We start from the raw sequence: 16,541 nt of genomic DNA on the forward strand, positions 1-16,541 counted from the left end.
GATTCAAAGAAATAGTCTATCATTTGACATTAGGACAATAATACTTCAAGCATACTAATAGAGCAATCATGTCTTCTCAAAATAACATAGCCAAAGAAAGTTATCCCTACAAAATTATATAGTCTCGCTATGCTCCATCTTCATCACAAAAAGTATTTCATCCTGCACAACCCCAATGACAAGCCAAGCAATTATTTCATACTTTTAATGTTCTCAAGCATTTTCAACTTTCACGCAATACATGAGGGTGAGCCATGGATATAGCACCATAGGTGGAATACAATATGATGGTGGAGATTGTGTGGAGAAGACAAAAAAGGAAGAAAGTCTCACATCGACGCGGCTAATCAATGGGTTATGGAGATTCCCATCAATTGATATCAATGCGAGGAGTAGGGATTGCCATGCAACGAATGCACTAACAACTATAAGTGTATGAAAGCTCAAACTGAAAACCAAGTGGGTGTGCATCCAACTTGCTTGCTCATAAAGACCTCGGGCATTTGAGAAAGCCCATCATCGCAATATACAAGCCAAGTTCTATAATGAAAATTCCCTAGTATATGAAAGTGATAACTCAAGAGACTCTCTATATGAAGAACATGTGCTACTCTGAAGCACAAGTGTCGTAAAAGGATAGTAGCATTGCCCCTTCTCTCTTTTTTTCTCTCATTTTTTTGTTTTCTTTTTTGAGGGGGCTCTCTCTTTTTTATTTTCGCCTCTTTTTATTTATTTTATTTTTTTCATCCGGAGTCTCATCCCGACTTGTGGGGGAATCATAGTCTCCATCATCCTTTCCTCACTGGGACAATGCTCTAATAATGATGATCATCACACTTTTATTTACTGACAACTCAATATTACAACTCGATATCTAGAACAAAGTATGATTCTATATGAATGCCTCTGACAGTGTATCAGGATGTGCAATGATCTAGCATAGCAAAGATATCCAAAAATGGACAAGCCATGAAAATATCATGCTAGCTATCTTACGATCATGCAAAGCAATATGAGAATGAATGCTCAAGTCATGTATATGATGATGATGGAAGTTGCATGACAATATATCTCTGAATGTCTATGGAAATGCCATGATAGGTAGGTATGGTGGCTGTTTTGAGGAAGATATAAGGAGGCTTATGTGTGATAGAGCGTATCATATCATGGGGTTTGGATGCACCGGCGAAGTTTGCACCGACTCGTGCGGTGAGAAAGGGCAATGCACGGTACCAAAGAGGCTAGCAATGATGGAAGGGTGAGAGTGCGTATAATCCATGGACTCAACATTAGTCATAAAGAACTCACATACTTATTGCAAAAGTTTATTAGCCATCAAAACAAAGTACTAATACACATGCTCCTAGGGGGATAGATTGGTAGGAAAAGACCATCGCTCGTCCCCGATCGTCACTCATAAGGAAGACAACTAAAAATAAATCATGCTCCGACTTCATCGCATAACGGTTCACCATACGTGCATGCTTCAGGAATCACAAACCTTAACACAAGTATTTTTACCAATCCACAATTACTCACTAGCATGACTCTAATATCACCATCTTTATATCGCAAAACTATTGCAAGGAATCAAACATATCATATTCAGTGATCTACAAGTTTTATGTAGGATTTTATGACTAACCATGTGAATGACCAATTCCTGTCAACTCTCTAAATAGATATAAGCGAAGCATGAGCGTTTAATTCTTTCTACAAAAGATATGCCCATGCTCTAACAAATATAAGTGAAGCAAAAGAGCATTCTTCAAATGGCGGTTTTTTATGTGTAGAGAAAATAGGCAATCCAAACTTCAAATGATATAAGTGAAGCACATGAAGTATTCTATAAAGCCATACTCAAAAGATATAAGTGAAGTGCATAGAGAATTCCATAAATCAACCAAGGACTATCTCATAACAGCATGGTGCATTATTAAAAGAAAAATAAAAAGCACATGACGCTCCAAGATTTACGCATATCATGTGACGAATAAAAATATAGCTCCAAGTAAAATTACCGATGATCGTTAGAAGAAAGAGGGGATGCCTTCCGGGGCATCCCCAAGCTTAGTTGCTTGGGAGTCCTTGAATATTACCTTGCGGTGCCTCGGGCATACCCAAGCTTAGGCTCTTGCCCAAAACCCTCATGAGATTCGTTAGTATAATAAAACAAATCACCACTTTAAGTACTGTTGCAAACCCATTCATATTAGCAACTGTATTATAACTTCTCCATGGCTTATACCACCGGTAAAATCGATAGCTTCATAAAAACTACCAAAACAATGCATAAAAAAATTATATAGCAGTACCGTGTAAAAATTTTAGAAACTTTTGACATTCCAGTAAAATATGTAAATTCACGCGCTACAGCCAAAATTTCTTTTATTCCATTGCACATACCAAACAAGCAATCTAATTATCCTAAAGATAAATCTTGGCACATTATTTTATAATACAATGGATTTATACAAGGGGATAATTATTTTTGTTGAAAAGTTTATGTAATCAAGGTTTGCAAAGTTTCCATGGGCATGAACAAAGTTCAAGGAGCTCCCCCACTTCAACGGTGCTCGTCTTTCTTACTTTCACTTTTCTTTTTTGAAAAGTTTTAGGTTCTCCTCTATATTTTTTGGTTTTTAAACTTTTTAAAAGCATACAACAGAAGTAAATGGCTCTCTAAAACTTCCGGATTGTCTCCCTGGCAGCGCTTTCTTTAAAACGACTAAGCTAGGCATAAAGTACTCAAGTAATTGATCCACCTGGATCCCAAGGTATATCAAAGCCAATTTTAATTAACAATGATTTGCAATTTAGTAGTGAGCGCAAAGTAACATATATCATGTAATGACGAAGTCTAACTCTCTTCTTATGCATCGGCATGTCATAAAAGAGCAATCATGCACACAAAGTAAAGGTCGATACATAGTATAAACAGTTTCTTGCAATTTTATCGTATTGGAAACATAGAGAGGCAGAGATGTAGTTCCTCTCTCATAATAATTGCAAGTAGGAGCAGCAAGCACATGCATATTATATTCATCAAAATCGTCATGAGAAGTAGTAAAACTCAACCCATCAATATAATCCTTAATAAGCGGAAACTTCTCCGGTAAAGTGTGGTTTGGAGAATTCAAAAAGATAATAGGACCATCATGTGTGGGTGCAATAGCAACAATTTCATTATTAACATAAGGAACTATAGCAAGTTCATCTTCATAAACATAATTCATATTGGCATCATGGCCACAAGCATAGTAAGCATCAATTTCATCAAAAAGGGATATTTCAAACGAATCCAAGGGATCATAGCAATCATCCTTCGGTAAGCAATGTATGAGTTGAAGAGTTACTCTCATTAGAAGGTGGGCACGAGTGATCAATCTGCTCTTCCTTTCTTTGTTCTTCGCTCTCCTCCTCATCTTTTTCGTTTAATGAGCTCACAGTGTCATCAATTTCTTCTTCCACAGATTCCTGCAAAATATTAGTCTCTTCTTGGACAGTGGAGACTTTGTCAATAAACTCATTAATATCGGCATTATATTCATAACTCTCATAGCAATATTTAAGTATAGCAAAAAAATTAGGTCTGTAAACAGCATCATCAAAATTTTCACACTTTTGAAACAAAGATTCAATTTCACAAGCACCCTTAAAGTAACAAATTCTTCTATTTGTTCCACATCATACTACATATACTAAATCTAGACCCGTTCAAATTTTGAGGATTTTTTGACTTTTTCATGCAGTTCTAACTGGTTAATCTGGCCTTGACACGTGTGATTAGTTTGGGACCTGGGCGTGTACACTATTCGGGTGTGTGCTGCATTTTCTTCTGGTTTAGTTCCTGGTCAAACATAGGTCCTGTCTCTCTGAACACAAGCTGTATTTTTGGCTGCATGCATGCCGTCGGTCACCTGCATGTACTAATGGTTCAGCAGGGCAGTGTATGGCATGTGGGGGTTGCATGGATGGTTCTATTTGCCTCCCGTACGTGTCGTCCGTTGGTTTGTGTGGACGTCTCCTGATGTTGTGTGCGTCTCAGCTTGGTTTTGTACGTGTTCTTTTAGTGGTTCAGTTTGACATTCATTGGTTGGCACGTGTGCAGTTTCTACAATCCTCAGGCGGTGCCGCCATTGCCGTATATTCTGGAAGCTGCTCTTCTTGATGGTTGTGGTTGTTTCATGCTATTTTGCATCGTAACTTTGGTGCTCCGGTTAGTGTATAAATACATGTTCTGCCGCGTTGTTTCTCTTAGCCGTGCCCGTTGTGGTCTCTGTGCATAGATGGATCGTGGTAGATCTTGCCGAAGTGGTCTCCGCCGTCCAGGTCGTCCTCCTAGAATTCACAGTTCAGTTATTGGGTGTACCAATCTGCGGCGCCATCATCCGGGTCGTCCTCGTGGAATTCTTGGGGTAGTTATTGTGCATAACGATCTGCGAGGCCGTGGTGCATCCATATCGGAAGCTGCTGTTGGTGATCCTCTGTCCGACGATGATTTACAACGTGAAGGCCGTCGTACTGTTCATCGTGCCATTGGCTCTGCATCTACTGATTAGTCCAATCTATTTGGTCTGTTTTTTGTTCATTATTTTATGCATTAACATCGAGAAATTAAGGTATTAGTCTGGATGCTCCGTGTGGGGGTTCGAGGTCAGAGTTCCTCTACTGCTGATTTGCGTCGGCGGTGCCAAGAGATCCAACTGGGAAAGCATCCTGTTGATTGTGTTGTTGGTGAGTACACGTGGGTTTGGCTTCTTGCCTTGCTTGATTCGGATTGGGTTGTCCCGGTCTTTCTTTTATTTCTTTTATTTAATAAGTTATCTGTTTCTTCCCTTATTGTAGCTGATTCTTTATATGGCTTTCATTCTTCACATGGTGTGGACTCTGATGTTTCCTTGCCTAACTCTTTGGCTAAGTTCTCTGGTATTGCTTATCTATAAGTTTTATTTTTTTGTGAAAAATTCTTACTGATAAAATATGTTAAATTGTTTGCCATGCTTGACATACGTGCAAGTTAAATAAATATTGTTTTATCTGAAAGGGGAACACGAGTCCGTGGTGCATGCCGGGGCTGCCGGTGGGACCACGTGCATGCCTCATGAAGTTCATTTTTCTTTATTTTTTGCATACAATGTATGGTTCCTCAGAAAATGCCAATGGCGCCTGAGCTCCAGGGAGCTCAGTATTTAAGAAAAATTAATCAAAAGTTATACTCCAAAGTTAAAAAACATCGAAAGAAGATCCGCGGGAACTTGTACGTTTTCCGCATGCAAGTGTGAAGAATCATTTAAAATTTTCGTGATCTATAGGTTATACAAAAAGGCAAAATTTCGCCCCAACAACAACAAGAGGGCCCAGTTTAGAAATAGGTTTCTATCACTTTTCTGTATGCCACGTATGAAAGTATGGTTATGAATTTTTGCACATATATAATACACATGTGTGTGAGTGCTTACATAAAAAATCACGCTGTGGAAATTCATTTTTTTCAAAACGAGCATGCACTGGTTCTCATAAAGGAGAACACGTATAGTTTTGAACTCAGCAGGATCTGATTGGCCTTTCACGCTTCGACGATGTCAATTTCCAATAAGGTTATGTTATGCTATGACTATCAATAAGAGCCAAGGGCAGACTTTGTCTAAGATATGCTTATATTTCTGGGGGCCAGTATTTTCACATGGACAGTTGTATGTTGCGGTATCACGCGTTATTTCACGCAGTGGTCTCAAGTTCTGGATTAAGGATGACCGTGGGTGTCCATCTTCCGAGACTAGAAATGTAGTTTATAGAGAAATTATCTTAAGATTGTAAGTACAAGACGGTTAATGTGTTGTATGGTACGTCTTTTAGTGATTTTGGTAGACCGGCTTGTAAACTGCATGCGTGTAATATTTGAGTTGTTCTTCTCAAAAGAAAAAATATACAAATTTGTGTTTTACATAATACACATGGTTGTCGGATCAACCTTATTTTGGGTATGAGGAAAACAATATTTCATTTCCTCTTACCTTCATATGTTAAACTTTTCACACGCACGCATCAACGTGTATTTTACCACTTAGCAGCATGAGCCACACATCAGAGCAGGAAATGCACTTCTTTCCAACTTATTTACCATAAGTAAAAACATAGTCCATACAGACATACTGTATCGAGGGGCGCGGCGTGCCGCCGCGCGGGCCATGTAGTAATCATATATACCATTAGCATAAGAAGCCAAGGTTTCATTATCATTAAATTTACATTAAAAGGAAAGGTGTGGAGCCTTTATCCTAGAGCAACAAGTATAATCATATCTCCGGCATAAGTTCCAAGCATACCAATGCAGCATATGAATTTGATCCCATAACAGTTTCCCTTTTAGAGTCAAGCAATAATCCCCAAATATTCACATTGATCCAACCTGTCTTCCATTATCAAGTTGAACGGGGTTTTCTTAGGATTATCAAAGTAGTGTTTAATACTTTCCACATAGCGATCATCGAGGGTTTAAGGAGGTTTCCATCTCCATGAGTAGGAAGTACGCCTAATTTTTTTGGTATTTCGTGTTTCATCTCCATAACTAAAGATAGAGAACAACTTAGAATAGAAAATAAAATCTACTTAGTGATAAAGCAAACAAGCACACACGAGAATATTCACCCCACGCTATTGCTGCCCAGCAACAGCGCCAGAAAAAGATCTTGATACCCACAAGTATAGGGGATAAGTTGTAGCCTCTTTCGATAAGTAAGAGTGTCAAACCCAACGAGGAGCTAAAGGTAGAAAAAATATTCCATTAAGTTCTATCGATCACCGATACAACTCTACACACGCTTAACGTTCGCTTTACCTACAACAAGTATGAAACTAGAAGTACTTTGTAGGTGTTGTAAGATAAGTTTGCAAGATAATAAAGAATACGTAAATAAAAACTAGGGGCTGTTTAGATAAATAAACAATTAAGTTAGTATAATGAGTTTGGAAAAGTGGTGGTAGGAGTTGCGAAATTGTCCCTAAGCAATTGACTACGTTACTAGACCGATAGCAAGTTTTATGTGGGAGAGGCCACTGCTAGCATGTCATCCCTTACTTGGAATTCTATACACTTATGATTGGAACTATTAGCAAGCATCCGCAACTACTAACGTTCATTTAGGTGAAACCCAACCATAGCCTTAAGATATATTGGCCACCCTTCGATTTCGTATACATCAATTTCTATGCTAGGCTGAAGCTGCTATCACCCTTGCCCCCCAATACATAGTCCTATCAACATACAACTAACCCCGTGGTGTGATCCAGACGCGCGCTCATATGATGGGCACCAAAGGACAGCAACATGACCACAAGCAAATTAAACCAAACATAGCAATTCACCAATCACCGATAGGACGACAAAAATCTACTCAGACATCATAGGTGGCAACACATCCTTGGATAATAATATGAAGCATAAAGCACCATGTTCAAGTAGAGGGTACAGTGGCTTGCGGGAGAGTGGACCTCTGTAGATAGATGGGAGAAGGTGATGGAGGTGTTGATGAAGATGACGGAGTTGTTGGTGTAGATCGCCGTCACACGATGATTGTCCCGGCACCGTTTCGGCGCCACCGGGAGAGAGGGGGAGAGAGCCCCCCTCCTTCTTCTTCCCTGATCTCCCCCCTAGATGGGAGGAGAGTTTCTCCTCTGGTCCTTGGCCTCCATGGCGGCGGAGGGGCAGGAGCCCCTCCGAGATTGGATCTCTCCCTCGTTCCCGGATTCTGACCTTTCACCGTTTCTTAAATTCCCGGAGATCCGTAACTCCGATTGGGCTAAAATTTTAACACGATTTTTATATGGATATTAGCTTTCTTGCGGTGAAATAAGGGCACCAACTGACTTACGGGGTAGCCACAATCCTCCTGGACGTGCCCTGGGGAGGGGGCGCGCCTCCAGGGCTTGTGGGCCCCTCGGGCATCGTCTCGCGTTGATTCCAATTCCCCAAAATCACATATATTCGGAAAAAAATCTCAATAAGTTTTATCGCGTTTGGACTTCATTTGGTATGGATATTCTTTGAAACAAAAAACATTCAACAATTAGGAACTGGCACTGGATCAATATGTTAGTCCCAAAAATAGTATAAAAAATTTGCAAAAGTATATGAAAGTTGTAGAATATTGGCATGAAACAATCAAAAATTATAGATACGACGGAGACGTATCACCGCGCTGGAGCACAACCCCGACTGTCTCCATTTTCTTCATTTCCTGATGGTGGCGAAGCTGGCAGCAGCGGTGGCATTTCCACCCCAGGGGCATCGTCCATGATCGGCGGGTCCAGGACTGTGATTGTCATCGGATACCACAGCGCCCTAGGCGACACACATGTGCCTAGGTTCTTTGATGAATAGGAGACAGCGGCCGGGAATTCTAGACGGGCTGGCAGTCCTCAACCACACAAGGAAGCCAGCCATGTCATTTCTCCGCACAGGACGACCGACGATTTGCTCCCCGAAACCCAGGTCGCGCAAGAGAACTTGAGCCGTCCACCTGGACCAGGCATGAGCCAGGATGCCAATCAGCTCGAGCGGCACCAGGAAGGGCATGGCCGCGCCCGTAGCATGGGCCTATGGAGTCCACGACGGAGGGACAACAAGCACGATGAGGAAGAAGCCTGCCCACGGTCCACCATCAGCTGCCTAATGATCGGATGCTTGCAAATCACGAGGAAATCCTCCAAATAGAACCGACAAATTGACATGTCGCCCGGACCGATGCCAAATTCCACGTGCAATGTCTCCGCCACCGATGCCAGATCCACCTACGGCCGGTCACCAGTGACAGTGACCACCACAGCTTGCGCCAGGTTCTCCTCCATGAGTGAGAGGTCTCCGCCGCTTTGAGGAAGCAGCATTCCGCAGGGGCCTCGTGCGCAATAGCGTGCCCCTACGCCGAGTCCAACTACCCGCGAACAGCACTGAGAACCCGGGGCCGGCCACGCTCGCCCAGCATCCGAGGCGACAACCTCGCTCCAAGAACTGCCCAATCGAACCGCGCCTGGAGGGGGCGGCGGTGGTGGCAGGAGATGTACCTCCAGGGGCGACTGCGCATGCTGCAGTAGTTGCAGTTGTGGTAGAGGGGGTGGGGTGTCCCGACACCTAGAAGGGGAAGGGGAACGCTGGATATGACGCAATGCCGACGGCAGGCGCACTTGTCCATCGGACGGCGAGGGGCTCTGTCGCCTGGTGCAGCCCCGCACTAGGTGGCCATGGCCCTTGCAACGGACGCACAACGTCTGCTTCAGCACTTAGCCGAGATATGGCCCTCATCTCCACAGTAGTAGCATCACCCATGAAGGACTGTCGGAATGCGTATCTTCGGCGACTTCTTGGTGGGGAGGGGTCCACGGGTGAGCGGCAGCGCGACCGGGATGGAGGGGTCCGGAACCCCTGCCCGATTTGGTCTGCCAGGCCGAAGGGCTAGCCACCGGGGGGCATGGAGGACCCCCGAAACTGCCTTGGATGATGGGGCCCAACACAAACCCAAGGCCGTCCGGGACAATGATGGTAGACCGGAGGGGTGGCCGAGGTGGGAGGAGGCGAGCTCGAGGACGATGAATCCCCCTCCCCCGAGAGAGGGACCCTGGACGCCATGGAGGGAAGGGGCTTGAGGATATGTATTGGCAGCAGCGGCTCATTGCTGTGCTCCCGCAATGATTCACTAGTACGCTTGCATCCTGGAGGCCGAGAATGGCGTCGCCAGCGATTGTGCTCTTCATTAACCCCTCAAGATCTGAGATGCACGTCGCCATCACATTGCTTGATTTCTTCCAGTCGGTCTCTGGTCTGCGAATGAGCTGGGCAAAGAGCGCTGCCACATCGATCACATGCACACAGGAACTGGTCGAGGGAGGCAGTCGTGGAAGACTGCGAAGGGAGGACTTGCAACCAATTCTTGACTGCCTTGTGAAGAGATTGCGGGGATGGAAAGCCAAGCTGATTGTGCTGCCTATAGAATCGAGTTGGTCAAGACAGTGCTTTCGGTGATGGCTATCTACCGGATCATGGCGACCACGCCACCAATATGGTTCCTTAAAATGATAATAAGCTACGACGTGGATTCCTTTGGGCGGTGGACGAGTCATCTTCGGCCGGCAAGTACCTTGTTAGCTGGAAGGAGGTCTGCAGACCGCGAGAATTTGGCGCCTAGATGTGCATGACCAGCAGTGCCAAGGAGCCGTGTTGCGTGACCGATGGCAGTGGACACGCTGGACCAATGACTCCAGGCCATGGCGAGAGTTGGTGCGCCTCACGATCCAGCGGCCGATTCTATATTCAAAGCCTTGACGGAGATAATCATTGGCGACGGGAGGAAGACTAATTTCTAGCGCTCGCACTGGGCGCACGGATGCCAGCCGGGAGACCGGTGGCCAGAGCTCTTCGCGCACTACAACGGACGCCGGATCACACTCCGGACGGCGCTTGGGGGCAATGCTTGGTTGAGCTCTGTTAAGCCAAACCCCAAGGCGACAGTGCTCCACCAGCTATGCGAGCTTTGGGAGGTGGCTGCGGGCATCACGCTCCGCGAGGGAACGCCGGATAGCTTGTGCTGGAGGTGGATAGCGGATGGCAAGTACAAGGCGGCCTCGGCCTACCACAAAATGTTCCAAGGAGCCATCCCGACCAATGACAAGGAGATCATCTAGTCGGCCAAGGCGGCACCGCGCGCCAAATCCTTCGCCTGGATCTTGCTGCAGGGAAAATGCCTGACGGCAGACAACCTTCAGCGCCGACAAATACCTCATGACCCGATCTGCTCGCTGTGCCGCGCGACGCCTGAGACTACTTGGAGGGCCACCTGCCTGTTGGTCTCCTGGTGCATCTGGAGGCTAAATTTCGTGTTTTGACCGTTTTCTGAAACATATTCAAGATCTGACCCTAGTTTGAATTGTTTTTGAGATCTGGCCCTAAATATTGAACATAGTGTGTGCTCGTGCCTACCGCCGAGCACCTTGGCAGTAGGGATGTACAGGCTACCGCCACTCTGTTTGGCGGTAGGTATGTTAGGTCCCTGACGGTAGCAAAAGGGTCAGATCTCAAATAGGTTTCAGAAAAGGGTCAAAACACAAAAAATTGTTGCATCTAGAAAGAGCGGAATGATCTTCAATGCAAGAGCCAGCACGGCGTCCCAAGTGCACTCAAGAATCATAGACGAGGCCAGAGTGTGGGTACAGGCGGGTCTAGCCCCCATGGCCAGCTTTTTTGAACCACCTTGAGTTGTGATCTTTGCCAGTGTTTATAGCGAGGCTGCTGGCGCTTTGCATGGATTCTTTCTTCTTTTCCTTCCAGTCCCTGTAACTGTTTTCTTCTACCACTTCATCAATGAAAATCAGCAATCTGTTGATTTTTCGTCAAAAAAATAACACTCAAAAAGAAACTTCGATGTGCATGTGCTGCGGCTTGAAGACGCAGTGATATGCTCAACAATCAGCATACAGTTAAGATAAATAAGGTCAGCGGCATATTGGCTTTCCATTAACACTCAGACAGGATAGTTATCCAAACTTCATAGCGAAGCAACTGTAGCAAACATTAGGTACTGTAATTCAGAACAACCGGTGCAAATGTCTGAAGTTCTAAACACTAAACCGAATCATCACAAAGTTCAGACACGACTAAGCCGAAGCATACTGCAGCGATAACTACTTACACCAGGTGTTGGCTCTTATTGACATAAGAGGGGCATCACTCTTCCCTTCTTAGGCAGATGCAGAACCCATGAGGGCCACTATCTTCGTATGGATATCATCCTTCCTACCACCGACAACAGTGTCCACCTTCGCACCATCCTTGATAAACAGGAAGGTCCGCATTGCCTCAACGTTGTATGCTTCAGCGACGTCCCGTTGAACAAGCAAATGAAGGACATTATTTCACTCTCACTAAGGAGACATATTATGGAGGATCATGGAGCTATGCTTACCTTCAGCTCGTCAACGTCCACCTTCAGGAAAATGGCGCCAGGGAACTTCTTGGCGTACTCAGCAAAGACTGGGGCTATGACACGACAAGGACCGCACCAAGAAGCAGTGAAGTCAATGATCACCTGAAGAGCAAGGAAGTACATAAAATTCACAGTGAGAGTGAGGTCACATGAACATGAAAGGAATAGCTAGTCAAGGACAAGAAAATATAATTGCAGCTTCATAGTGACACAGCCACTGCCAAGTACTAAGCTTGTAACAAGGACCAAGGTTACAAAACCAACAGTATCCTTTGACTATTTAAGGAGAGTACGTAGTACGTACATCATTTCGTTCGTTCCAATTCCTCCCCACCCTCCCTCGATCCCCCCACACGCTAAAAGAATGCACCCTCGCAAGGAAACAAATCCAGGAACTGGCCACCCCTATCCCCAATGTTGTTCCTTAACCCCTCGTGCGCCAACCCCCCCCCCATGCCCCACTGGACTATATGACTGGCAGATAGATAGCTCACCAACAGTATCCTTTGACTATTTTAGGAGAGTACATAGTACATACATCATTTCATTCGTTCCGATTCCTCCCCACCCTCCCACGATGCCCCCACACGCTAAAAAAATGCACCCTCGCAAGGAAAAAAATCCAGAAAACTAGCCACCCCTATCCCCAATGTTGTTCCTTAACCCCTCGTGCGCCACCCCCCGACCCCCCCACATGCACATCTGTTTGGTGAAGAAAACACGCTTGATCACTCCGCCACCATCGCCTTTGGCTACACCCCCGCCCTCCCATCCGCCGTTGCCTCCTCTCACTCACTCTGAAACCCATCCCCATACCACCTCTCCGCTTCCAAGGTCAATGAAGGGCACCGCCGTCAAGAACACCTGGCATGCACCAGCTCTTTCACTTCTAAATAGATGGATGAATTGAGTGAGATGAGGTCTGGACTTGGACTTGGTCGCTGCTAAATAGATGGATGGATTGAGTAGTGTAACTGATGTTTCAAGTTCCTTTTCTTTTCTTGCACGGGTTGCAGGACATGGTGCACGAGAAGTGAATGTGCCTCTCTTAACTATCTGGACCTCAACCACAACCTTTAGAGTGCCTCTTCAAATTCTATATTTCCGTCTGTATGAAGTTTATGTAGCGCTGCTTGTTGCAAGATATAGCATGATAATTTTTCAGAAATAATGCAAGTGCAAGTTTGTGACTCAACAATGCATCCTAACTGCTTGCCTTCAATGCTATTGATTTGCTCATGTTTTTGAGGTAGGTGCACAAGCAATTGTAAGGAGGTGCAATGGACTTTTGAAGTGTCAACAATACTGAGTAAGGGCGGATGAAGACAATGGTGAAGGGGGTGGGGGATGCCATTTTGTCTTTTTGGGTGGTTATAAGAAATATGATAGTTGCCTAAGAAAGAAGCGGGAGCAATATTTGCAATAATGAAACTGGAAAGGTATTATGTTCATCACGATTTTGAAATAAAACAATTGTTTGAATATGGTAACTGGCAGAGCCAGATTCTGTGGCAACCCCCAACAAAAAATGTTCAGGGTTGATTCAAGACCTGAATTCTATACCGTTTCAACAAGTTATCTCAGTTTGCATTCAAAAATACCTGAATTTCACAATATTTCAACATTGGCTCCAAAAGTTGCCAAATTTTATCTAAGTTCGCCTACGACACACCCGAACTTTAAGCAATTCCAACATCACCTCCAAATAATGCTAAATTTATCTCGGTTCGCCTTGAAAGCATGTGTTTAAGTATAGTAAATTGTACCATTTACACATTGCTTCAATCTGTTCCAAGGTTTTTGACCAAATTAGGATATCAAGATCTCAATTCTCGAGTAAGTTATGCCAAAGTCAAAAGTTGAATGCACATGTTTGCCACAGATTATGATCAATCATGCATAACTAAGGCATCAACCCTCACCTGGTAATCCTGAACAAATATTAACCAAAGGTACCACCAATGGCCAAATCACTAAAATCACGCACCTTAGGATAAATAAGGGTGATTTCAAATACAGTAAGCTATACCATTTACACATTGCAAAATTAACAGGCAATCTGTTCAAAGTTTTTGACCAAATGAGGATATCAAGATCTCAATCCTCTCAAAAGTTGAATGAACAGTTTTTTACCAAATTAGGATATCAACCCTCACCTGGTAATCCTGAACAAATTAACCACAGATTAAGATCAACCATACGTAACACCTGACAGTAAACCTAAACAAACATTAACCAAAGGTTCAAAAACTCCCTCTCCCTCTCTCGTCAGCCATTTACTAAAATCATGCACCTTAGGGGCATCACACAGAGATAAACATTAGTAGTAATACTAAGCTACAGATCGGGACTGTGCAATCCCGGTTTCGAATTGGGCGACCCATGAGACGAAAACTAGGATTTGCTAGCAAAAGTATGAGATCTGAACAAGTCAGAAAATCATCCACCCTAATCATCCAAAACGCAATTCCGCCGCACTCCCGCACAGATTGATGTCAAGTTTCTCAACATCGCGTTAGTGCTACGACGAACCGGAGATGACCTAGACCCCACAAACACCTAAAAATTTATGGAAAAAAAGGGAGAAGGAGGAGGAGGATTGGGTCGGGGATCTCATTCGCGTACCAGCTTACCGGTATCCTTGCCATTAGCCATGTGGGTGTCGAACTCTTGCTTGGTGTGGCACGCTATCACGGCTCCCTCCTCAGCGGCCATCCCCCTTCCGCGGTGATGAGATGGAAGGTGATTTTGGTGCGTGCGTGCGTGAATAAGGTTTTCTGTTGTCTTTGGGGTGAGACAGATTTGCGAGATTTGATGGCACAGGTGGGGGCGTATTTATAGAACATAATTTGGCGTGAAATGACTGGGATGCCCTCAGGGTCAGGGGTGTCATGTTCCTCGCACCGACCGCAGACCGCTAGACCAAGACGTCACGACGCTCGTTTTCGGACGCCTGCTGCTGCTGGTTGATCGCAGACGCGTTCTTCTCGAATGTTCCGTCGGTTTTGCTCGTCCCGGATGGGCCACGCGGCTAAGCAATTGATTCTACTTTTTCTGGGTTTTTTCTTATCTCTACTCCTAATGAACGAGTTGGTTGAATAGTTCCATCATTTTCGTCTGGTTTTCGTTTGGTTATTTTTCGTCTCACATCCCACCACCATATCTCCTCACCTTGGTTTTTTATCCTCACAACAAAAGCTTTCCTAACCTTTTCAAAATTTCCTAACTAGACATATTACAAATGGGCAAGAAATGATAGCATATTACCAATCAATAAAATCCAGTTTCATGACAATCAATTCTAAATCCTAACTTTCTTAATGCATTGATCTTTGCCTTTTATTTCTAATTTTTCTGCTCTTAATGTAGCGGTCCGTAGTCATTTGGTTTCATTAGCTTTCCTTACATCAATCGAAGGAAATCCCCCCATCGAAGGAAGTCAACCCCACTCCCGAGTCCCGACCCCACCTCTCGTTTCCCCTTCCCACTCTCCCGATTCAGATCGGGATCCCTCCAACACCACCGGCTCCCTCCTCTGTACCTGGCTGCCGCACCCCATGTTTCTCTCCCTTCCATATCCGGCGAAGAAACCCCCTGGACGCCCTCGTCTTCGTCCCTTCCCTTCATCTCCCTCTACCGCCAACCAGCGCTGCGATCCTCTCCCCACCGCCACCAACAGGTGTCGATCAGCTCGTCTTTGATGGATCTTGGCTGGGAAGTGGTGGCCTCAAGCTCAACTCCAGCTCGGCGATGACGGCAACGTGCTCACTGCAGGTGACAAAAACGAGGGGCTTCAGCCCAACTGCCTCTACATCAACAAGATCCATCGTGCCGCCAGTGCCCGACCACCCTGGGAACTTGCCCGGGCTGCTGCCTACGCGTACGCTATAGGATGTCTTGCCACAGCTGGAAAAAATATAGTTATTTCCCGGGCAAAATTGTGTTGGGCTGGCTTCCTTTGGTAATGGGTTTGGTAAGAGCTAGGCCTAGCAAGCGAACGTAGGTTCGGCTATTCATTAATCGCCGTTTCTGTTTGCTGGACGCTCACCTCCCCCCGGCGCCTGTTCGGCTGTGTATCGCATGGAAACGGACTAGCGTCGGTGAGCCGAGGTTGGCCTTGTCCTAGGCGCGCGGCCGGCGGCGGGATGAGAAGATCCTCGGAAAGGCAGGAACACCATGTATACTCGCCTACTTGTTCCTTCCTTCCTAATGAGATTAGGTAAGATTCCTAACTGATGGGGTTATCTGGATAGACTTGGGGCTTAAATTTTGATGCCATGTCATTGGAAATTATTCAAGTTTGTTGATGATAAGAATACTAATCGAACATTTATGCAATGAAGTAGCAGAAATGACATTTGCTTCATAATTTTCTTTAGCACCCTATTCGTATGTCCCATACAATTTTTATTCCAAATCCTTTTTTATCCAGTAAATATTTTTTAGGAAAATTGGATGGTAATTTGGATAGCTATACTTTTGCTTGCAACAATACGAGTTTGATTCTATGCACATGGCCTTCTATAACTTTTATTGTCAAGTCTCAAATTTATTTGGTCTATGAAA

At 44.7% G+C, this 16,541-nt stretch overlaps 1 protein-coding gene across 2 annotated transcripts; it reads right to left on the bottom strand.

Annotated features, from left to right (window-relative positions):
* Positions 1-11,484: 11,484 nt before the first annotated feature.
* LOC123049226 (thioredoxin H-type-like) lies at positions 11,485-14,763 on the bottom strand. 2 transcript variants are annotated; one of them, XM_044472184.1, is made up of 3 exons: positions 14,601-14,763; positions 11,955-12,077; positions 11,485-11,861 (listed from the first exon to the last, which is right to left on the bottom strand). In XM_044472184.1, exons 1-3 carry the CDS (start codon positions 14,688-14,690, stop codon positions 11,760-11,762), a joined length of 315 nt encoding a protein of 104 aa, XP_044328119.1. In that variant the 5' UTR covers positions 14,691-14,763; the 3' UTR covers positions 11,485-11,759. The 2 variants fall into 2 exon arrangements, with proteins under 2 accessions (XP_044328119.1, XP_044328118.1); XM_044472183.1 differs by having other exon boundaries at positions 11,485-11,874.
* Positions 14,764-16,541: the final 1,778 nt, after the last annotated feature.

This window comes from Triticum aestivum, chromosome 2D (genome assembly GCF_018294505.1).
Source record: "Triticum aestivum cultivar Chinese Spring chromosome 2D, IWGSC CS RefSeq v2.1, whole genome shotgun sequence".
NCBI classification, from domain to species: domain Eukaryota; kingdom Viridiplantae; phylum Streptophyta; class Magnoliopsida; order Poales; family Poaceae; genus Triticum; species Triticum aestivum.